Here is a 23,546-nt window from a genome sequence, read left to right as displayed (position 1 = left end):
TCTGCAGTGTGTGAGTGAGCCTTAGTGTGCATGTTCTCCCCCCTGTTCTGCAGTGTGTGAGTGAGCCTGAGTGTGTATGTTCTCCCCCCTGTTCTGCAGAGTGTGAGTGAGTCTGAGAGGTCGTTTAGTAGTTGGCTCGCCGTGCTACGAACCCGTTGACCCGGGTTCGATTACCGCTCATGGCCAACACCGGTGACGTTTATCTGAACCAGACCTGGCCTTCCCCTAGGTCGACTCAGCCTCAAATAAGTACCTGGTGCGATGGGTAAACATCGCCACTGGGGAGGCAAAGACGGTCGGGCGTGGTGCTGGCCACCCACCCCCTCGAGTGCCGTGCCGGCCTTCATTGGTTCTCACTGACAGCACTTGCCTCAACAGTCTGTGAAGGCTATACGGGGGATCTTTGTATGTTCTCCTCTTGTTCTGCATGGGTTTCCTCCGGGTTCTCTCTTTCCTCCCCATAGCTAAAGATAAAAACAAACCCACAATGTAACTTGTATTGATTGACCAAACATCCCCAATGCAAAAAGAAAATTGTACCTGCAAAGCACTCAATTGGGATCGCATGCAGCAGCAGCATCATCTTCATCGTCGCGTCCCCACCCCCTACTGCGACAAACTGGGCAGGACCCTCCTGGAGAAAGAGGGTCTTGAGACTCAGGCGACACTCTCCTGGATAAATAAAAACGTAACAATAATTACTCCATGCATCAAGATAAAAAAAATACGCCCACGGTAAGTGAAAAACGCGAACGTTCCGTAACGTTGCATATATTCATTTCTCAACAGCAATAAAAACATTATCACCGGGCTTAAAAGCACCAAAATAGACACACCGCTTGTGCTAAAACGTGCAAACAAGAGTGCTTTGATGACGTCAGCATTGTCCTCCTGGAAGCTGATTGGTGTGGGCCAATCAGTTTCGTGGAGGTCCCCCTGAGCAGAGCTGCGACTAGGCCCAGAGCCGGCTCAAGTTAAACTAATTTTGAACGACTGTAGAATCTCGATTCGCCGCGTGCCGTTGATCCGATTTGCGGATTAACCGCACGCCTGAGATTTTGACGTAAATAAACAACTCGTGGATTTCCCCTCTCGCCCCAAATTGGTCATCTAAAAACTGTTTTACAACATTGTTATCCTTGGAAATGTTTATTACAAGTCACACGATGCTTAAACCGAACAAATATCTTGCGCCGGTTAATCCGAAATCCACAGTAACAGGAGTTGCAATATCTTTACAACGGTGGGGCTGAGTCTGACTGATGTTGATTGGCGTGGCTCTGCTGTCCACTCAGTGGGGCCGAGTCTCCTGCTGCACGGGAGCAGGAAAGTGTGACAAATAAGATTATGTTCTACCCTTTGCTGGCAATAAAATAGGAGGTGTTCAGATGTTCAAACACAAAATAGACGATACCTTTTGCAAGGAATCAAGTTCACCGCATTAACCACGCACAGCGCTCGTGGTGAACATGCAAACCAACATGCTCTGACAGTGTTATCACTGAGCACGCGCATCGGTCGGTCGGTCGATCGTTAGTATTTGTTCAAGGTCGAAAGGGCAACGATGGAAATCGTCAGCCGTGCTTCATTTTGAGCGATTTCTCCGATCATTTATTTCGTGAGTTTTCATTTACTAAACTGTGCGATGGCACAGAAACTGAAACATACCCTATATCTATATTAGGAGCTTTTGTCATAGAGATCCGTGAAAAGTAGATACATTTGGATTATCCGCGATGTTGAATTATCCGCGGTCGCCCTGCCCGGTCATTTCTTCGGATAATCTTTGAGTCTACTTTGCTATTTTTTTTATTTTGCAAAGGTGAAGGCCCACTGAACCTATGTAGCCCCTTTTTTTCCAGAGGCGACCTGGCTACCACAAATGATGATAGCTCAATGGAGTGGGCTTATCGTCGTCACGTGGAAATTTATAGCAGCACCCAATTACTCGAAGCGTGTGACGTTGATTCTAAACGCGGAAGGGGACAAACCCGGAGGACCCAGAGAGATATCCACGTGACCACGGGAAGAGAGATACGCAAACTCCACACATATACAGCAGGCGTCAGGGTTGGAATCGAACCCGCGACCTCCTGCATACCGGGCGAGGGAGTGAACATCTCGCCACCGTGGCGCCCCTCGTGACTTTGAGCTGGCTCACTTGAGCCGTGACTTCAGAATCAGAATTTTTATTTATGCTGGAGGAGGAATCCGATGGGTTATCAAGCTCTTTTTTCACAGATGCCCAGCAGGGGCAGGTGGGCACGTGGGCACATTACAACAACAAACAGTACAAATTCTAGATTTGAAGTTTTCCTGACTGCAAGGATCCATACTCTTTGGTTCTTTCGGTAAAGTAACGTTGGTGAAAAAATAATAAATAAATAAAAATCACGGCGTTTCGATTGCAACACAAGCAATCATCATCAGGTGTGACAACCACAGCAAGGAAATTTTTACTGAAATGGGAGAGAGACCAGGGTTAGGGCAGTTAAATAAGTCCGAGAGGGGGAGGGTAGAGGGGGGTGAATGGTGCGAGGAGTGTGTACACTGTCAGTGTACGTACTTTCTCGCACCCGATGATGATTGCTTGTGTTGCAATCGAAACGTGATTAATTTATTTCATTTTTTTATTTTTTAAACAGTACAAAACACGATAGGAGTGCAAAGTATAGGAAAGGTAAGCAAATCCCTTGAAAAAAACAAACGCATGCAAATAAAACTAAAAAAAAAAATGTTTTTTAATCTTACCAGGAATACTCGGCCTGAATCTCAGCCGCCCCTCTTGAGCCCTGCTGCGAGAACCAATCATGTTTCCCCCCCCCCCCCATCTCCCCTGGCCATCAGGTGGTGGCTTCACTGCTGCAGGGCCTTCCCACTCGAGCTTCCAGAACGAAGTCGCAGCCGTGATGGAATACAGGCCCTGCGCGTCGTCGCATTCGGGGGACGTGCACGGTGAAGTATGGGGATACGTGTGGGGTCAGGTGGTGGGTAACGCAGGGGTGGGTAACGCAGGGGTGGGTAACGCAGGGGTGGGTAACGCAGGGGTGGGTAACGCAGGGGTGGGTAACGCAGGGGTGGGTAACGCAGGGGTGGGTAACGCAGGGGTGGGTAACGCAGGGCTGTTCGCTACCAACCCCGTCCCTCACCGCGTCGCTAAGGCCACTCTCTCTCTGAGGCTTTCCTGAATAAACAAGCGCAAATTATATATAATTGGAAAAATAGTTATCTCCTGAATATAGACCCAAGAATGTTGTGGACTGTCCCCTATTGTCCATCCTCCCTCGCTCATAGCTGTGAAGCTTATTATCATTTCCACCGTAAAGAGCTCCATAGCTCATCAGATTCCTCCTCCAGTATATAAAATAAATATTCCGGTTCTGATTTAATGATTTGTAGGCATTAGCCAAGCTCATGGGTCCTAGAGTGTGGGGGAGTGGACTACACGTGTCATAGTTCCCAGAGGCAGACTTGGTACTGGTGTTCGAGTTCTGTCAGGGGACTCACCGCGCGCATTCTTGTTCACCCCCTTACCCCACTCAACGATCAATATTATCCACGGTAGAGGTTATTTTGGGCTAGATCGCGTCAATATAAACGTGTGTCGTTAAACCTGCCGCCACCACCCGGACACGGCCAGTTAGTAAGGAGGTTTCTCACGTGAACAAAACCGTGCCAATTAGTTACGACTCCGGAACTAACCGGGTTGTGTGTTGGGAGAGTGAACCCACAACAACATTTACAATTCGAGTGCTGCGACGTTTCGCTGGCGATTACAACAATCAGCTTCGTCCGGCGGACAGCCAGAATCGTGAAGAAGTCCTCCTGTTTCGGTCTTAAATATGAGCAATAATAGTATACAATTTCCTTTATTTAAGCAGGAAAGCCGGGCGGTCGTGGCTATGCACGTGGCCTGTAATCCAGCACGGTGGATGATAACACAAATGTCGTGAAACTCCCTTCCCCGTGGGCAATGAGGAGGTGCCGTGTACGCACGTTGAACTTCTACCGCACCGTATGTAGCCAACCGTGCTAATCGGAGGTGCGGGAGAAAGGACAACGAACCATACCCTGGCTCGCCAGGAGAAAGTGGTACACGGTACGGCAAGTGGGCGGCGCACTCACCGCTGTCTGCGATCCGCAAACCCTGCCAACCGATGCTGCGGGATTACCAAGGGTGTCGTTGCGTCACGGTGGCGACTGAGAGTTCCTTGGACAGACGCGGGGAAGGTTTCCCCAAACCATTCTGCTTGCGCGCTGATGCTGATGCAGGGGGCGGTGTGGCGGCGATCGTGTGGTCTCGTGCACGCGAGATGGAGCATACCCCGGCCGAGGACTTTGCGGCCTCCAGTTGGCGCCAGACAGACCGCGCTCAGAGGCTCGCGACCCCCGAAGGTGCGGCGCTTGTTGGCAGTCCGCTGGGGTGTTTGCCGCGCTGGCGTCTGTAAACGCTTCGCGTCGAAAAACCTATCGAATAAATGCATCGCCTTGTTCTCCGGCCGTTTGTCAAGCCGCTGCTTCATGAAAGGCCTCGGCCACGGTCGTGTCGGTCGGTCATTGCCGTTCGTTGGACCGTACTACACTACTCCCCCCCCCCCTACCTCCCCCGCCCACCCCCGAACTATTTGTAGCTGGGAAACGGGCTCAAGGTAAGTGTGGCTACGAGCCGGCTCACTTAAGCCGCCTCGCTTTGAGCCAGGCGTCAAGGCCCCCGAGCCGAATCTTAACTAAGAATACTTGCTGCAAGAGATGATCGCTGTTCCTCCCCTCTTCAGGTGACGGCCTCGTCGCAGGACCCTCCCACCCGGGCTCCCAGGACGAGGCCGCCGCAGCCATGGAACACGGGCCGCATGCGTCGCTGCAGTCGGGAGAAATGCCGCACGTTCAAGCTTGGCGACACGCGGGTCACGTGACCCCAAGGTTGCCCACTACGCGTCCGGCGGTTCCGCCACGGCTTCCCTGCGGCGGCGGCGGCGGCGGCGGCTCGTCGGCGAGGGAGAAGGAGAAGCCCTACTCCTGCAAGGTGTGCATGCGGGCCTTCTCGCAAAAAGTGAACCTGCAGGTCCACATGCGCGTGCACACAGGCGAGAAGCCGTACCGCTGCGACCTGTGCGACATAAGGTTCATGATGAAGCCGAACCTCATCGTGCACCAGCGGCGCGTGCACACGGGCGAGAAGCCGTACCACTGCGAGGAGTGTGGCCTCGACTTCTTCCAGCACTGCACCCTGATTCGCCACCTGCGTACGCATGCCCACGTGGAACCGCCAGGCGCCCACAACAACGACGTTGGTGCCGCTCTCTCCGACAACGCGTGACCGCCCGTGCACGCTTGTTTAAACTATTGCTCTGTTTAAACCGAGCTGCATAGCTCTTTTTTGGAAAAGCGACCAGGCCACAAATGGTACCTCAACGAAGGGGGGCTTATTGTCACGTGGACATTTATAGCAGCCAAATACTCTGAAACATGTGGAGGTGCATAGAGACCCATAGACTAAATTCAACTTTTTATTTTACGAGGTAAGGCCCACTGTGCCGTGTAGCTGTTTTTCAGAAGCGACCTGGCCATCACAAATGATAGCTCAACGAAGTGGGCTTATCACCATCGTGTGGACATTCATAGCAGCCAATGACAATAAACGCATGTTGATTCCATGGCGCTCCCACAGTGCTCATCTCCACAGATGGGTGGAATGTTTTTTTTAGCCAAGGTAGAGAGAGAGAGATAAAAGATTGTCTTTTTGTGGTCTGGATTTTATTTTTGGTAAGATTGGTGTGTGTTTGTAGTGTATGACGACAGAGACTGTTTAGGAGGCAACGTGTTTAATAAAACAATTCACTGTACATCGGGTTCTGTTGTTACGTGTGGCTTACTTGATGTAGGCTGCTCGCTATGTGTGTGTGTTAGTTAGCTAACAGGTCTGTAGCACTTTGCTAACTGACCACGCTTCCCAGCTAAACTACACGCTAATGACGAGTGGTCCAAGCCCAGCTCCCCTTCCTGCTTGATCCCCGAAAATGAGCCCCGAATCCCCCTAGCGCTCCCCCTTTATCCCTTGGCCCTGGCCCTGCCCCTTGCTGAATCAAGGACGGCGCCCCCGTTTCCGGCCACGTGTCCTTAACTCCTCCATCGAGACACCACTTCAGGTCACGTGCCCTTAGCTCATCCAATCGAAGGCACTGCTTTAGGCCACGTGTCCTTAACTCGTCCAATCGGGCACCACTTATGGTCACGTGCCCTGAGCTATTCCAATCGAGGCCCGCTTCCGGTCACGTACCCTTAGCTCGTCCAATCGGGGCACCCGGTGCTCCTCCAGCGCTGTGGCTGGCGTGACCCGCAGAGACATCTGTGTCTCTACATATCTAGAAACATAGTCCCTTGCCCATGGAAAAACAACTCCCCTACCTCCCCGTGGTACCGGATGGGCAACGCTGTCGTGGGCAGTGCTGTGGGGGGGAGGAGGGGGGGGGCAATTCCGATTGGCCTTTTCCCCTCATGGCATTTGTAACCACCACAGCGGCCAAATGGGGGCACTGGATGGGTGCGAGGGGCTGGTAACCCCTCCATCTTCAATTCATTACCACTAAACCACGATGACAAAATTTTATAAATAAGCTTGTGCCGGAGGCCCCGGGGGGACAGGCGTCTATGACGGCTCCTCAAGAAACAACAAAAAAACACTACGTGTGGCCACGTGGAATGTTTGAACGCTCACTGCGGAGGAGAGGCTGCCACTCCTCTGTCGGGAGCTGGACCGGTACTGCCTGGATCTCTGTGGTATTCAGGAGGTCTGGTGGACCGGCTCTGGCTCCTGCCACCATGAGGGGTGGACAACTTTGAAATAAGAGCACTTGCCTCGAGCACATTAAAGCCATTTTTTTGGTTTAGATATGTGGATGACACTTTGGTTGTCTGGCCACATGGTAAAGATACACTTAATGATTTTCTAAATCATCTCAATGCACAAAACCCGGCCATCCAGTTCACCATGGAAATGGAGGTGAATAACACACACCCGTTCCTAGATATTTTGCTTGGACATGGCTTAACGGTAAAATAACACCGCGTTTACAGAAAGCAAACGCACACTGATGCTTATCTGAATGCAGATTCGCATCATCATCCAGCTCAGAAATCCCCTTATCAAGACGCTCATACATCGGGCTAAAACAGTGTCAGATGGTGAAAGTCTAGTGAGAGAGATCAAACACGTTAAAGAAGCACTACGACAGAACGGCTACAATAATGCTCAAATTAACAGAGCACTGAATGCCAAATCACGATCGCAAAGCAATACTGCTGAAAGCGATCAGATTGTTAAAACAATTAAAATTTCATATATCTCAGGAGTAACTGACAAATTAGCCCGTGTTTTGCAAAAGCAAAACATTACAGTAAGATTTGGTACAGTACACAAAATTCAAATACTAGTATCTTGCACTAAAGACGCATTACCTAAATTATCAACAGAAGGTGTATATCGGGTTAATTGTTTATGTGGCAGATGCTATATTGGACATACGGGACGTAACATCAGCATAAGACTAAAAGAACATCAAAGAAATATTAAATTATCTCAAACACAACTGTCGGCAGTGGCAGAACCTGCTTGTAAACAAGGACACTCAATTGATTTTGATAACGTTGAAGTGTTGTGTAAAACTAATTATTACTGGCAAAGACTAATTAGAGAATCCATTGAAATTGAGAGGAATAGAAATAACTTTAATCACTCTGACAGCTACAGGCTAAGTGCGGCTTGGAAGCGTATTATTAAATAATACATATTACAATTCCTTATAGGGGAAACATACTAATTAACGGATTACTAACGTAGCATATAATCACAATAACACACATTACAACTAATTACTAATATACAACTCATTACTAATCATAACCATTGACTGATTACCAATCGATTATATAATTACAATACCCCCCCCCCGCCTCAAATCACTACACCTGAAATGAGTTAAATGATGACGTCACCCTGCTGCTCGATTTAAGACCGGGAGCAAGCAAGGGCTTTACCATTCTGGCGAATTGCCCGATGATGCTGGATGTAATTACCTGCGAAACGTCGTACTCAAACTGTAAATGTCGTGGATTCACTCTTCAAAACACCGGTGTGGGCTAAAGTAGTGAACTAATTGTCTTTTGTCAACGTGACACTTTTTTGCTGATTGGCCGTGTCGGGTGGTGGAGGGTTACGACACATTTATAAATAACGCGATCTAACCCAAAAAAACTTTATTATGCACATATACATGCTCTGATAGTATATGCATTGTCTTTGAAACCTATTATGTTTATACTGGCAAGGGAGGTCATATGACGTAGTGCTCACCCCGAGCTCTCAATGTCCTGATAGTGGCATTGTCTTTGTGCTGTTCGCCTTTTGGCGTCCTCTGGTCTAACACTTTTTGAGACTCGCCTCTAAAGAAAGCTGTCTCTGGTGTGGACCAATCAGTTTCAAAGACAATGCACATACTATCAGAGCATGTTTTTTTTTGCATGTTCATCACAAGTATATGTGGTTCAAGGCCGTAATTATAATATATATTGGGGGACACACATCCCCCCCAGTATTCAAATACGCTCAAAATGTCCCCCCCCCCCCCCCAATATATTTCTATAAAATAGATTTCTGTTTATGATTGTGGTTATGGTTGTACTTTATTAATCCCTAATCTCTGCCATTACATACAATGGAACAAGAAAAGGTAAAAAATACAATACACTATGAGACATTATTGTTAGTGGATTGTGTAATATTTTAGGCAGGATATTCGTTTTCAAATTTAGATTTTTTTTCTGGGTGGGGGGGGGGGGGGTACCCTGAGACCCCCCCTGGAAGATTTGGGTCCCCCCCAATGTTGACTCCATGGCTACGGCCTTGATGTGGTTAATGCAGACATGATTCCTTGCGAAAGGTTCCAGTTTGGTGTTTGGGGGACACAATGTGAAGTGCCGAGTAGGTAGGCTCGCTGCTGGCCGGAGGTCATGGGGTCAGTTTCCAGGCGTTACATGAGTTGGTTTAACACTTACAAATGTACAATGGATATATTATTGGTTTGAGTTATTCGTTTCTACGACGCATTGATATGGCTGCATTCTGTTCTTCGCACCTGATTGACTCACAAGTGACGACATCGCATGTGTAGTGACATCCGTGACGACTTCACATGTGTGGTGACATCACGGATGTCACTACACAAGTGACGACATCACATGTGTGGTGACATCACGGATGTCACTACACATGTGACGACAACACATGTGTGGTGACATCACGGATGTCACTACACAAGTGACGACATCACATGTGTAGTGACATCACGGATGTCACTGTATGGTGCCGCCCCTAGAGGGGCATATAGTTTGTCGAAAATAATAGAATTCGATTTTTTAAATAAAATTCGATTCTTATACATCGTAAACTTTGCGTAAATCAATTTTTTTTTAAAAATAAAGAATTCCCGGCGCCGAAATCCTACGGCGGTGGGGGGAGGGGGGATTTAGAAAATTGATAAGACGCGAGCTCAATACAAATCGAATCGCGTCGATTCCCGATGAGAATCGCCCCTCCCCCCAACTTTTCCCGCCCGCGGACATCACCGAAGCGCGCGCGACAACGATTACCCTCGCGCGTAAAGGCATCGAATCGCCGCGAATCGGAATCGCTGGAGAATATTTGTAACCGCGTCGTCTCGTTTGTCCTCCGTCACCCGACGACGACGACGTTGACGTTGTCGTCCTTGAAGCCAGGGTTGTATGCGATAATAATAAACAACGCATTATTTCCACCCTTTGTTCAACCAAATTATTCGTGGGAAGAACGAACAAAAAAAGGGATTCGATTCCCTGCGTTGACAAAAATTCGTATCGATTCAGGGCGGATCTAGGCCGCAGGCTTCTCTCTCGGCGCCCCTCCCCCATTCCTCGCTTCCGCCGTTCGCTCAATTCTCATCACCGGTTTGAGAGATTTTTATTTTTGTTACTTTTTTTTTTTACACGGCGATTAAAGCCACGGCGGTGTGCGGAGTTGGATTTTAAAAAGAAATACAAAAAATTTGGTTCCGTTTAAGTTTTTTTTTTCTTTCAAACGGGGTTAGATTTGGCGCTGGGGGGGGTTAAAAAGTCGCCTGCTGCTGCTGCTGAGGCGAATTTCGCGGCCTAGGCCGTCGGGCGTCGCCAAGGTGAGGAAAATTATAAATTTAGAATAATCTTAGCAATACATCTTTTCGTCTTGATTTACGAACGGCAACAACAGCAACAACTGCACGACGAGTCGACGTTGCCCGGTGTGTGTAAAGCATTAAACAAAAAAAACGTAATTTTATATTCCCAAGACGTTCTCAAATCCACAGCTGGATGACGCTAGGCCTCGCTCCCGGCCCCACCCGGCCCATACCGCCGTGTAGGCAAGATGACATCGCAGGTTGTTTGACCATACTTCACCACCACCGCGCGCCGTGGCAGTGGTGAACGAGGGCGATGTTGGGCCGTTTGAACCCGGAATCCGCCTCTCGGGCACGGTCACGGCGTGGTTTTTATTTTGGTCGCAATCGGCGCGCTAACCGCTGCGCCACCGCTCCTCCCACACACCCGCTTTTGTGACCCTTTGTTCCGTCGTACTGTTGATAGCTGTCGTGAAAACGCGGTTTATTTTTATTAATTCTCCTGTATGAAAACTGAAAAGCAATAATTTTCATGTAAAAAATGGCTCGAGTGATTCCCCTTAACAAAATGTACATAATCTTAATGAATCGTGGATGCATGTATGTTGGACTTCTTATGCACCGTACGTAGCCATCCGTGCTAATCGGAGGTGCTGGAGGGGGAGGGGACAACAGACTATGGGCCTCTGTGTGAGTCTACGGGTCTCTGTGTGAGTCTACGGGTCTCTGTGTGAGTCTACGGGTCTCTGTGTGAGTCTATGGGTCTCTGTGTGAGTCTACGGGTCTCTGTGTGAGTCTACGGGCCTCTGTGTGAGTCTACGGGTCTCTGTGTGAGTCTACGGGTCTCTGTGTGCGTCTATGGGTCTCTGTGTGAGTCTATGGGTCTCTGTGAGTCTATGGGTCTCTGTGCGAGTCTATGGGTCTCTGTGTGAGTCTATGGGTCTCTGTGTGAGTCTTTGGGTCTCTGTGTGAGTCTATGGGTCTCTGTGTGAGTCTATGGGTCTCTGTGCGAGTCTATGGGTCTCTGTGCGCGTCTATGGGTCTCTGTGTGAGTCTTTGGGTCTCTGTGTGAGTAGTCTATGGGTCTCTGTGTGAGTAGTCTATGGGTCTCTGTGTGAGTAGTCTATGGGTCTCTATGTGAGTCTATGGGTCTCTGTATGAGTCTATGGGTCTCTGTGTGAGTCTATGGGTCTCTGTGTGAGTCTATGGGTCTCTGTGTGAGTCTATGGGTCTCTGTGTGAGTCTATGGGTCTCTGTGTGAGTCTATGGGTCCCTGTGTGAGTCTATGGGTCTCTGTGTGAGTTTACGGGTCTCTGTGTGAGTCTACGGGACTCTGTGTGAGTCTACGGGTCTCTGTGTGAGTCTACGGGTCTCTGTGTGAGTCTATGGGTCTGTGTGAGTCTATGGGTCTCTGTGTGAGTCTATGGGTCTCTGTGTGAGTCTATGGGTCTCTGTGAGTCTATGGTCTCTGTGTGAGTCTATGGTTCCTGTGTGAGTCTATGAATCTCTGTGTGATTCTATGGGTCTCTGTGCGAGTCTATGGATCTCTGTGCGAGTCTATGGATCTCTGTGTGAGTCTATGGATCTTTGTGTGAGTCAATGGATCTCTGTGTGAGTCTTTGGGTCTCTGTGTAAGTCTACGTACTGTATATTGAACTTCTTTCCCACCGTACGTAGCCAACCGTGTTAATCGGAGGTACCGGAGGGGGGGGGAAACACAACACAATTCTGAGATAATTGAGGTAATTGTGTGTGGTCGGTGATATCTGGTCCAGAGCTGACACTCCCTTCACCAACGCGCACACTCACCGGTTTGGTTAAGTATGGTCGAACAACTCCCATGACACAACGACACGGGGTGGGGAGGCCTTCGTTCTGCTGTGAATGGACACATGGCTCTAAACTAACTGCGAACAGTACTTGATTGTACTTGCCTCAGAAACAAAAGTAATCCCTAACGAGTAGACCATCGAGAAGTGATTCTCAACGCGGACCTCTCGGGGGGGGGGGGGGTGGTCACTACGTGGCAATGTCCCAGCGGGTGCGTGAGGTGATGATTTACAAATGCGTCGAATTATACCGTGCATGAAAGCCATTGGTGATTACTCACGTATTAATGTGCCATTATAAAATAACTTCTGCAACATTTAAATCCATGCGGTAACCTAGCACGATCTAAAAATGCCTTTTTGAACTCGGTTTATTGTAAGCCATGTGGGTTTCCCAAAGAATAACCAGCGAGCGCGAACAATTTGCATCGTGCGAGCGCAGGGCGTCCATTTGGATTTTTTTGTTTTATTCGCTTGCAGTTGCCAGCTGGTTTAGGGTACCTCACGAAATGTGACATTTGGGTAAAATATCGATGTTCGTTATTCATACGTTGATTTCTCAGCACCACGTTGTTGGGGTCAGGCAAGGCGGCTGGAACTCGGTTGAAATAATGCAACAAGGAGGGGGTACAGTAGTAGCCAAACAAGGTTGAGAACCACTGCTGTAAAGGGTGGCAGTACCTGTGATACACATGTATCCCCCTGTCAATCCATTGCTAGATGACTGCCTCCTCACAGACTCGAACTCGAGTTACAGGGTTTATTGCGGTGTGGTCCAACAGAAGCTGCCTCTACACCGCTTGGTATAGTCCCATGTCATTTCCCCATCTCAAGCAACTGACCAGGTCTCAGCGCATGCTTGGCTTCCAACGTCTGCCGAGATTGGGCACGTTCAGGGCGATTTGGTTTAAAAAAAAAAACTGGTAGTGGCAGCTCAGTAATTGTAGCACAAAAGTGTAAACCAGATCCGCTCATGTATAGAAGCTGGATGAATTGGGGGACATTGTGGGACCCTTGAGACATTGATCACTGTCCAGTGATTTTTTTTTTACGATTGTGCACTGACGTCGCCCCATGATCTCTCAGTACCCGTACAGAAATGGCGTGCGCTGCGGTGCTGGAGCCAAACCGGGACTTCCCGGCGTGGCTGGAGGCGCAGGGCGTGAACGCGGAGGTGGCCCGGGCCATGGACTCCGAGCTGGGCATCCGCGACTACGGGGTCCTGCGCGCCTGCGTCGGGGACGGCCTCGTGCGGGCCGAGCTGCTGGCCGCGGCGCGCGACCGCCTGCCCTTCGGCTTCTACGCCGTGCTGCGGCAGGTGGTGAAGGCCCTGCGGGGCGCCGAGCCCCACGACGCCGCCGGGACGCCGCGCTGGGACGAAGACGACGCCGCCGCCGCCTCCTCCCCAGGCGACGTGACGCTGGGAGGCCTGGTGGAGGTGCTGCTCGCGCTGTTCAGCGGCTTGAGTCGGGAGCTGCTGCTGTCCGCGCGGAGGCTGGGAGCCATGGACGGGGTCGGAACCTGCGCCGGTGGCTCGAGTCCCGGCGGCGTGGAAGAGGCCGCCATGGTGGAGCAGCATCTGAATTGCACGGAAAATGGTGAGGGACGGACGGCGCTGCATGTACAGCATGAGCCAAATTTAATTTACTGAGCACACATCCGAAGCACCAAGAGGCCAACAACAAACAGCACTGTTAGGGGTAGAGATGTTAACTACCTCGCCTGGTGTACAGGGGGTCTTGGGTTCGATTCCCACCCTGATTACAGTATATTAGAAAGTTTGCGGTGTTTGTGTGGATATTTCTCCGTGTCCTCTGGTTTTTCCCTCCACATTCAGGAACACGCGTTTAGAGTATTTGACTGCTATCAATTTCCACGTGAGAAGCCATGTTCGTTGAGCTATCATTTGTGGCCAGGTCGCTTCTGAAAACTAGTTCTATAGCTCAGTGGGCCATACCTGGTAAAATAAAATAAAATTGCTTTAAATAGTTTAGTTTAAGAATAAACTGTAAGAAGCATGGAAAGTTGCATGCTGGGAGTGATAAGACATTCAGGGGCGGAAAGAGGAACATCGTCGATTCGATAAAATATATGCAAATTGGAGATATTAGTGGGCTTGGGCAGGACACGTGACCTGAAGAGGTGCCGAATGATGGCAGCTAAAGGAGGGAACCTCGCCCAAGAGGACATCCACGACAGAGGTGGAACGATGAGCTCGGCTTGAGTGTGCAGGAGATGGATCGTTTCATCCCGAGATGGTGAGAGGTAGCAACAGCTTGAGCGAAGCCAGTGGATACGTTATGGTTGATGACTACAATTATGTTAATTTATTATCCTTGAATCAGAATCTTTATTTATCCTGGATAAATCCGATGACCTACGCAACTCTTTATCACAGATGTCCAGTGGGGGGGGGGGGGGGGGGGCGGGTAAGAAAGTTAAAACACCAAACAATACAAAAACGATCGGAGTGCAAAGTATAGGTATGGAAAGCAAATCACTAAATATAAATCCATAAAAGAGATGAAAGTATATAAGTTCAAATTGCGTTTTTACAATTGAGCTATCATTTGTGGCCAGGTCGCTTCTGAAAAATAAGTTAATCGTTCAGTGGGGCTTTGCCTGGTAGGATGGGAATGGTTTAGTTTTATTACTGGTAGAAAATGTAGTGGACTGGAAGCCCAATCGGGATTAATTCACAGGAGGCAGGGGATTAATTGTGTATGTCTGTCCACGTTGGAGGGGTGGGGCTGGGTGGAGAGGGGAGGGTAGGGAGGGGCTGGGTGGGGAGGGGAGGGGGCTGGGTGGGGAGGGTGGGGCTGGGTGGGGGTGGGAAGGGTGGGGCTGGGTGGGGAGGGACTGGTCACCCCGTGGTGCCCTTATATGGACTTGGAAGCCCAACCGGGATTAATTCACAGGAGGCAGGGGATTATAACACTGCACTTTCTGGTGCGACCTCTTTTACACTGCACTTTCTGGCGTCGTTTTATAATTCTGCTCACTTTTCATTTTGCTTTCTTCTGCGCACGACCCTAACAAGTTTGGCTATAAATATCCGTACATAATTACTTCATAATTACTTCAAAATTTCCTACCAGCCCCCTCCGCAGGAATGTGTTTCTATGCGTTTGCACCTTTCAGGCACCGCCCACGATTATTGCCCAGAAGAAGTCCTGCATCGGGATGATTGACCATTTTACATCAACGAGTCCATTTTTTGTTGCCCTCACACGCGGGTCGAAACTGATGAGCACCTAGAGAAGCCCGACACACGTGCTGGGGGTGGGGGTGTACTGGCACGGATAGATTCTGGAGTCCATTGCTGCGCCGTTAACTTGACAATCGTCATTCGTATTGCATGTAGGTCAGGGGGTCCGGCAACTTTTCGTAGAAGAGGAGGCATTTTTTTTATTTTTGTCCGACCAAAATATTTCGAAAGTCCCATCGCACGCAAAGCTACTTGTACACGGTACACAGCAGCCAGGTGACACAAAACACATCTGACTTAATGACACAAAATAGGTGATGGCATAAACTGCATCGCTTTTGTTTCTCCCGCCCCCCCCCCCCACTGAGTTATACAGTTTGACTGTATATTTTTTGGTCACTGAGACAGTAAGATTACATCTATGGTCAAGTATGGAGTCGCATTTACGACGATACGATTTACAACGGGATTTCCAGGAACGCATCGTAACGTCGTAAAACGTTGGGACTGCCTCTACTGCAATTTAGAGTGTAAAGAACAGAATTTAATTAATTCAATTCTATAAAAAAATGAAAAAAGGGAAGCCTCAGGTTGCTGACCCCGTGGTTTAGATGCAGCTGTATCTCGATAAACTCTGGACAGAACATTGGAACGTTGTAGGAGAAGTTGACCCTCGTTTGACCCTCAGCATGAACAGGGACAGGGAGTCGGCAGTGCGGATGGCTAGGGGAGGACGTTGCAGACGCGATGAGCTTAACTAGGCATTTCGACAGTAAGTCTGCGTTACTGGAGCGTAGGGCAATAGAGTGAGATGAGAGGGGATGGGTCGGGAGAGTGTCGGGAGGGGAGTAGAGGGAAATGAGAGGGGAGAGGTAGGCGCCAGGGGCGGAACATCCATGAAGAGTCTTGAATAGCTTTTCCTCATACATTCAGGGGAGGATAACAACATGTTGATTTTTTTAAAGCTAATTTTCCTACGATTAATGCACCTATTGGTGGTGCTGTGTGGCCGGGTCGCTCGCTTTGCTTGATTTTTTTCCATGTACGTACGTACGTTGAATTTCTTTCGCAGCACCGTACGTAGCTAACCGTGCTAATCTGAGGTGTGTGGGGGGGGGAAGGACAACAAACTAAACACAGAAAAAGCAGTTTTAAAGAAACGAGTATTCACTCGAGATCAGTGATCCTTAACCTGGAGTGCACACACCCCCTGGGGTTGCGAGGATGTCCTTTCTGGGGGTGTGTGAGACGTGGCCAGATTTTTTTTTTCTTAGAAGGTAAATCAACGAAAACACAAATTAAGCAAAGGCACGTCAGTACAACTTTGTTTCATCAAACCTATGTATTTATTAATATACTTTTTTTTTTACGATTGAGAACCAAAGGAGGTGCAGGCTGCAAGTAAAAGTTTAAGAACCACTGGTCTGGATGATGTAAAAGTGGCGCGTCGCCTCCAGTGGCTTCCTAACGGCCGTTCCCGTGTGCGGTGTTCTGTGCAGAAGAGATCGGCGACATCGCCCCGTCCATCATCGACGACTTTGGCCAGAACAAGATGATGCGCATCATCAAAATGGAAGACCACGAGGGTGAGGCTTCCTCCGGGGGGGGGAAAAAAAAAGTGCTTTTTCAAGTTACACAGCAGGATAATCGAATTGTCCCGCGCGCGATTGCCCGGCTTCCGACATTACCCGGCGGTCCCCGCCCGATCCGGCGAACCTCCATCGCAGCTGATGGGAGTTGGATTCAGACTCTGAATAACCACCTCCCGCTTCCCTACCCCCCACGCCCCATCATCACCCAATGCAGAGTCTTCGAGTTTGGAGTGTGTAAGTACAGTACAGTAGATACAGTAATATTTCACAATGTTTATATTTATCTATATATTTGCGCCAAATTCATCCAGTAAATACATTTGGAACACTCAAACATCTACACAACACCTAAAAATGTAGCGTTATTACAAGAATGTGCAAAAATAAGCTATATTAAATAATGATGTGATTATCCGGCGTTTTAAAATCCGACGCCCCCTTCCCCCCCCCCAAGCCACTCAATAATTAATCAATGATCTACTATATATACACACACACACACGGTTCTTCAAATTTTTTTTGTACTTATCTGGGACTATCGTTTTTAATGGAAAAAGAACATGATAACAAATGTATGTTCGGTCTCCAGAGCCCGGAGGCACATTTCTCGTGGTATTGTTGCAAATTCTCGGAAGTGTTAACATTTTTTTAAGCACCCTGTATATGTTTTTTTTTATATTTAACATTTTTTTACACGACATAGAACTCATGAGGAATGTCTCACAGAGCGGCGTGCATCACACCGCGCTGAAGCTGAAATCACAGTGCCGCTTCTGAGGTTCCTGCATGAAATGACAGCACCTTTGTCACTGACCCTGCCACATGCACAATGCACAAATGTTCATCGCACTATAATACGCAAACGTGAGTCGCATTCAATTCCAACCTATATGTTTATTTCTCAAAGCTGTGCATGTGTAGTGACGCGCTTCGGAGACAGGGATCGTTAAGGCAGCTTCTTTATTCTCACACGCCAGGGAACTACAAACGCCCTACGTGCTTACACACTAGTCACACATCAGTCTAATTCGATGGCACTATCTAGCTAGCGCAGTTGGCAGGCTGTCTAGCTAGCGGCGTCTAGGGGATGGTTAAGACGGCGGCGACGAAGGTGACGAACAGCAATACAGCGAGGGGATCCACTTCCGGCAACAGCCCCGAGCTCTCTTCCCGGGCCCCTTTTATCCTCCCAGCGTGGCTTCGCTCAGCCCTCACCACGCCCTCTTTCTGGAACCTACTAGCAGGGTATTCAGATGGACCCCTTCCTGAGCTTCTCTTTAGTTCTCTTCACCCCCCCCCCCCCCGTATATACTCCCTCTGCTGACGTGTGTGCTGCCCTCTGCTGTCAGTACCATCTTTCCGTCAGCAGCCAGCGTTATTACACTACATATGTATGCATGTTGAACTTATTTTCGCGTCGTACGTAGCCAAGCGTGCTTATCGGCGGTGCCGGGGAATTGACAGCAGTAATGGGTTCATTGTGCTAATTGTGTGTGGTCAGGTGATATCTGATTCAGACCTGTCACCCTTCAGCAACATGCACTCACGAGTTTGTTGAAGTATGGTCAAACAACTCTAATGACAGACACGGGGTGGGGAGGCCTTCATTCTGCTATGGATGGACAAAGGGCTGTAAACTAACGCGTGCTGATTGGAGGAGCAAAATTTTGACGTTTAAGAAAATTATAAGCGTAGAAAGCAGAAATCACGGTTTAACCACAAGCGGCTGCCTGGTTTCGTACGCGGGAACTCGGCCGGCGCCAGCTCGACGCTCGAGCTTCGAGCCACCCCGGAGCCACCTCTCTAAAAAAAAAAAGTGCTCCTGTGTGCGGTCCTCTTACTCGTCACCAAGGTAAGACGCTGGCTCGTTGACGGAGCTTCAAGAGGCACATCCGTTGTGTCGGGCCGAGCCGCTGGGGGTGGCGGGGGGGGGGGGGGGCACAGCCTAGCTGCTGTGTGTCTTTTTTTTGGTTTCTTAATTTTTATTGCGACTCAGCACAAGCCTAATACAGAGCACCGGTCACAATACAGGGGGTGGGGGCGCTGGGCCTTGGGGGACAAACTCTGCGGACGACAATCCAAGAGCGGCGTGCCGGGGGGGGGGGGAGCGGTTAACGGAGGTGGGGGGGGGGAATTCGCGCTCTCTGTACCACCCAAGGAGGGACCACAATTGCCTGGGGGCGCTTTATGAATTTAAACTATTATTAGCTTATGTAGTTGAGGGAAGGATGAGGGGTAAGATAACCAACATAATGGGGTAATAAAGAGGGGCAGGGAAAGGTGGGAAAGGGAGGGGGGGGGGACCTTGGAACAAAGCACTGCAAATACAATAACTTGCTCGCGACAAATTATCTTATCATGGGCTGAAGTCCCACAGAGCAGTAATCCGCTCCCACCCGGTCCCCGCATAAAACAGCCGTCCCATCCTCCCGCCCGACCTCCCCTCTCGCGCCCCCCTCACACGGGGTTCCGCGGGGACGGGGCAGACCAGCCGGCTTCGAATTTCCCCGTTGCACCTGCCGTCGAGCCCGTCCCTTGAATGCTCCATTCCCGCGAGAGCAAGGATCTAATAGCCGCGCACCTCTTGAACGTGCGTTGTGAGATAAGACCCCGACGACCTTTGTCCTCTCACTCCAGACGGGGACAATGGAGGCGAGGGATCGGTGGATGAGAACGATGACGGTGGCGGCGGCGGCGGCTGGCGGTCGCAAGAAGGAGCGGAGGGCATGGCCGCCTCGTGCATGGATGGACCGGGTAAGAGCGGTCGCTATTTTTTTTTTTTTACGATTCTTCCGCGTGGCGGGCGGTTACGTCGACTGCGGCGTTCCGTTCGTTAGTGCCGAGGTTCGGCGACCGTGCGAGTGGACGGCGGGTTCAGGAGTTGACCCGTGGCGGGTGGGCGGCCGCAGGCCGGCAGCGGCGGCGCTGCTGCGTGCCGTCGTCCGCGGTTTGAGATTGCTTCCCGTTCGGCGGCACGCGCACGCCGAATTTGTTGCGCGTAGCGGTTCGGCGGACGGTGCAGAGATGACTGAGCGAAGGGGAAGGACGGTGTGGATCGTACGAATCGTAAATGGCACGCAACGCGGCCGATGCTGGTTGATGAAGATGACGCCATCGGCGCCGTTCAATCCTGCACTTAAAAGTTTTCAGCCTCCTGTGTGGACATTGTTCATTCATTATAGATATATTTATGCGAATCGCATGTGTTGGGTGCATTCCTGTTGCAGCCTTACGCCAGTTGCGTTGTACAAATGTATTCAATGCTGGTTCAAGACATGAGTAAAGTAAACTACGATAATGATACCACGTTAATAATAATAATAATACAATTATGAAATTGCCCACATCCGAAATCGCCCTTCTTGCTTCCACTCTCACGGTGGGCAAGTAAGGGCGTGTTTCCGTAGTGATGTGGATGGGTGGCCAGCACGGCTTGCCAGGTGTTGTAGGTGTAGTGCTGCTGCGGTGTGGTAGTCTTGAATGTCGCCCCCCTCGAATGCGTGGTGGGGGTATCCTTCGGCTTCTATTTAATCTCCCACACGAAGCCAATCTCTCATTGATGGAATTTGCCAAGAATCCCAATGCAGCAGCACCCTGTGAGTTTCAAGACAAGAGTCTTGAAATTCACGGAAGCTTTTTGACTAGGTAATTGGCGGTTACCGCATCGCGCGGCGCTTTCAGATGCGCTTCTGTGGCTCTCTGGAACGCTCTTCCCTCCGATATTGGGAAACCACTTCTAAATCATCTAGATTGGAAACGTCTTTCTTTAGAAATGCTTTTTGTCCTTAGTTTGACTTTCCTCCGCCGCACCTCTGATTAGCATGCTTGGCCCACGTACGGTGCGAAGGAAGTTCAACGCCCGTACGTACAATTAGCATTGTTGCAGTTGTCGAGCCGCGACCCAGCGATGCTGCAGGCGAGAGTATTTGCGACGTTGGAGGTGACGAGCGGACGTAGGTGGCGAGAGGGCCCTGAGAACGAGGCCGACGTGGGTGTCGAAGGAGAGAGAGAGCGGGAACAAGGGTGACGCCGAGAAATGTCAACACGGTCGGAGAACTGAACGAAGGAGCCGGCGATTGAGACTCCCGAGGGGTTGTGAGAGTGAAGCCGGCCCTTGGCCTAGCGCAAATTAACACGGCCTCGGATTAGGTAGGTAGGGTTTTGGGAGAGGTCGTGATATTGAAACCGGTGCTGTAGTGCAGTCGAGCAAGCGGCAAGACGGTCGGCGCCCGAAATATTGGGAGATTTCACGGAGGCTATGAGAAGAGCGTCTTCGGCGTAGGGGTGGTGGCGGATGCCGAAGCTGTCGATCAGTCGGCCAACGGGAGAGGAACAGGCGGAAAAAACAGCAGGGGGCCCAGGACTGAGCCCTGAGGTACTCCGCATGTCCAGTCCACTCTAGGCAACCAAAATAAGCTGCAACGCCTCCAAAATCGCATTGCCCTGTGTTGTCTACCGCCACCCGTAACCCTCTTCCTCACTCGCTGTCCATCCTTCGTGCCCTTCATTGACTGGCCATTTTGACCATAATTACCTTCAAGATCCGCTTGCCTCTGCTACCGCACCCAAAACTCCGGCTACCCACCTAAGTTCCCTGCCGACGCCTTACACTTCAACCAATTGTAGACGCCTTCGCAGTGTGACGCAGCACCCCCTTTAAACTCCCAGGACCAGGCCCGTAATTGCTTTTCGTCGTTTCTGCATCGATAGAGTTTTTTTTTTTTGGCTAGATCGCGTAAATATAAATGCGCCATGAAAACCCGCCACTACCTGACTCGGCCAATGTAGTAAGGTTTGTCACGTCAACAAAACGTGCCAATTTTGTTACTAGTTCAGCGCAACCGCTTGTGTGTTGGGAGAGTAAACCCACGACAGCATTTACAATTCGGGTCCGATTAAAATCATTCACCTTTTTTCGGGGGAAACTCGCCGAAAGATCCGCTGCACCAACTTGGGCAGCGGTGATGTTGGTGGAGGCGTTGCCCGCGCTGCGCTGCTAGACGGTCTCACGGCGGCGCGGTGCCGTTAAGTGAAATCTCGTTTTCGCGCGGAAATTCGTCTCCGTTCAACGAACCAGCGTCCGCAGTTTGGAGAGTTGTCATCGCTGTCATTGCTTGTGATGCCGCGCCGTGCTTTCGCTGTTGCTCGCTTGCGTCCGCTCGGTCTCCGTGACCCTTGCACGGTCAGCCACTGAGCTTCGAGGTCCGCCCCTCAGTTTCCTTATCGCCTTCAAATGCAAGTTCATATGACCATTAACCGCAGAAATTTTTGATGGCACTCGTGGCGGTACGGCTCTCCGATGGGTTTATATTTTTTTTTTTAAGGTCGGCACCGCACGTCATGATGCGTGATGTTTCGCGCCCAAAGTGTTGGGAGCTTCTTTAGGAACCGAATCAAGAAGATTCAGTTCCTGCATAGAGCTATAAGTTTATTTTATTAGCCGTTTTACACGTACAGGTGTGTGTGTGTGTGTGAGATTAAAGTGTAAAAGACCACAGCAGTGATAGACATGCACCCAAAAAGCCAGGACTCTTGGACAATCTGCTTTTGTACTATATTAGTGAATAGTTTTCTGGCTGGATGACCTGGGTGGATTCCTTCCTGGCTTGGGTGCCGCGCTCCCAAGCGCTTTTGCGGGGTGGCGTCGACGTCACTGCACGTACCTCGCGTGCTGACGTCATGCCTCTCCCCATCCACCCTACACCCCCGATGCGTGTCCCACACACATGCTTTCGTATCATCTTGCTCTCACTAACATTTTTCATTGCACCATGCTGTATTGAGAAAAATGTAGGGGAGGTTATGGAGTGAGATTGAGGGAGGAAGGGACGTTAGAGGAGAGAGAGGGGGATGGGGAGAAAGTGAAAGGGCATGAGAGGAGAGCGAGGGAACCTGACAAGCAGTGAGAGAGAGGATTATGGAGAGGCAAGAGAGAAGGAGAGGGAGAAGGGATAGGGTGGGAATAAGGAAAGTGATGGTTAGAGAGAGAGAGAGAAACCGGGAGAGAGATGGGGGGTGGGGGGGGGAGTGGGTGAGATGAAGTGGAGGGAAGACGGAGGACAGAGGCGTTGAGAATAAGAAATAAAAAGTCAGAAATCAAGGTAAATTGCAATCGACGGTACAGAGAGGCAAGGCGAGAGAAAGGTGGAGAGACGGGGGTCTGTATAAAAAGAAAGTTTTGCTGGCTGGCAGGCTGGGACAAGACAGTCTTGTCCAAAGGACGTGCGAGTTGCCGGTCTTTACAGAAAAAAAGAAAAATCCCGCGCTTCGCGGTACTCGCAACACCGCGCGGAAAGACGCGCGGAGCCTTGCGCGGCATGCAGCAGCGACCTCACCGCTCAGTTGTGGCTGCCAAGTGCAAGCTGCGTGCTGCGAGGCCGATTGCCTCGAGCGGTGACGGTTCTAGATGTATGCAGAATTGAGGGCTCACGAGCAGTTGCTGCCAGTAGTCTTGAGAAAGAGATGGGGTGGAGAGGTGGGGTGGGGGGCTGTCGTGTGAATAATGCCGGCGCGCCCACACTGTCAGATTTCACGATTTTTTTGAGCACTGCAGAAGCCCGATGCGTGGTGCTGATGGGAGGGATGGGGGCGGGGATTTTTGTCCCCTTTCGAAAGCGTGACTGTCTCACATTAACGGTGGTACGTTTCACCCCCCCCCCCCCCCCCTCTCTCCCGGTGGTTCGCTGGATCATCACGATTCATGGTTGCGGGTTTAGTCCAGGAATCTATTATA

The 23,546-nt window shown here is 50.2% G+C and overlaps 1 protein-coding gene across 1 annotated transcript in view; it reads left to right on the top strand.

The window, feature by feature from the left end:
* Positions 1 to 23,546, top strand: part of LOC116942739 (uncharacterized) — a 35,761-nt gene that overhangs the window by 8,970 nt on the left and 3,245 nt on the right. Inside the window, exons 6-11 of the mRNA XM_076068083.1 lie at positions 2,848 to 2,955; positions 4,273 to 4,395; positions 4,776 to 5,313; positions 13,100 to 13,611; positions 16,721 to 16,807; positions 19,451 to 19,567. Coding sequence (XP_075924198.1) covers positions 2,848 to 2,955; positions 4,273 to 4,395; positions 4,776 to 5,313; positions 13,100 to 13,611; positions 16,721 to 16,807; positions 19,451 to 19,567 — 1,485 coding nt within the window. The remainder of the gene's footprint in view (positions 1 to 2,847; positions 2,956 to 4,272; positions 4,396 to 4,775; positions 5,314 to 13,099; positions 13,612 to 16,720; positions 16,808 to 19,450; positions 19,568 to 23,546) is intronic.

This window comes from Petromyzon marinus, chromosome 1 (genome assembly GCF_048934315.1).
Source record: "Petromyzon marinus isolate PM22_M1 ecotype Great Lakes invasive population chromosome 1, UKy_Petmar_22M1.pri1.0, whole genome shotgun sequence".
In the NCBI taxonomy this organism is placed as follows: Eukaryota; Metazoa; Chordata; class Hyperoartia; order Petromyzontiformes; family Petromyzontidae; genus Petromyzon; species Petromyzon marinus.
This window is presented reverse-complemented; position numbering and strand designations above follow the sequence as displayed.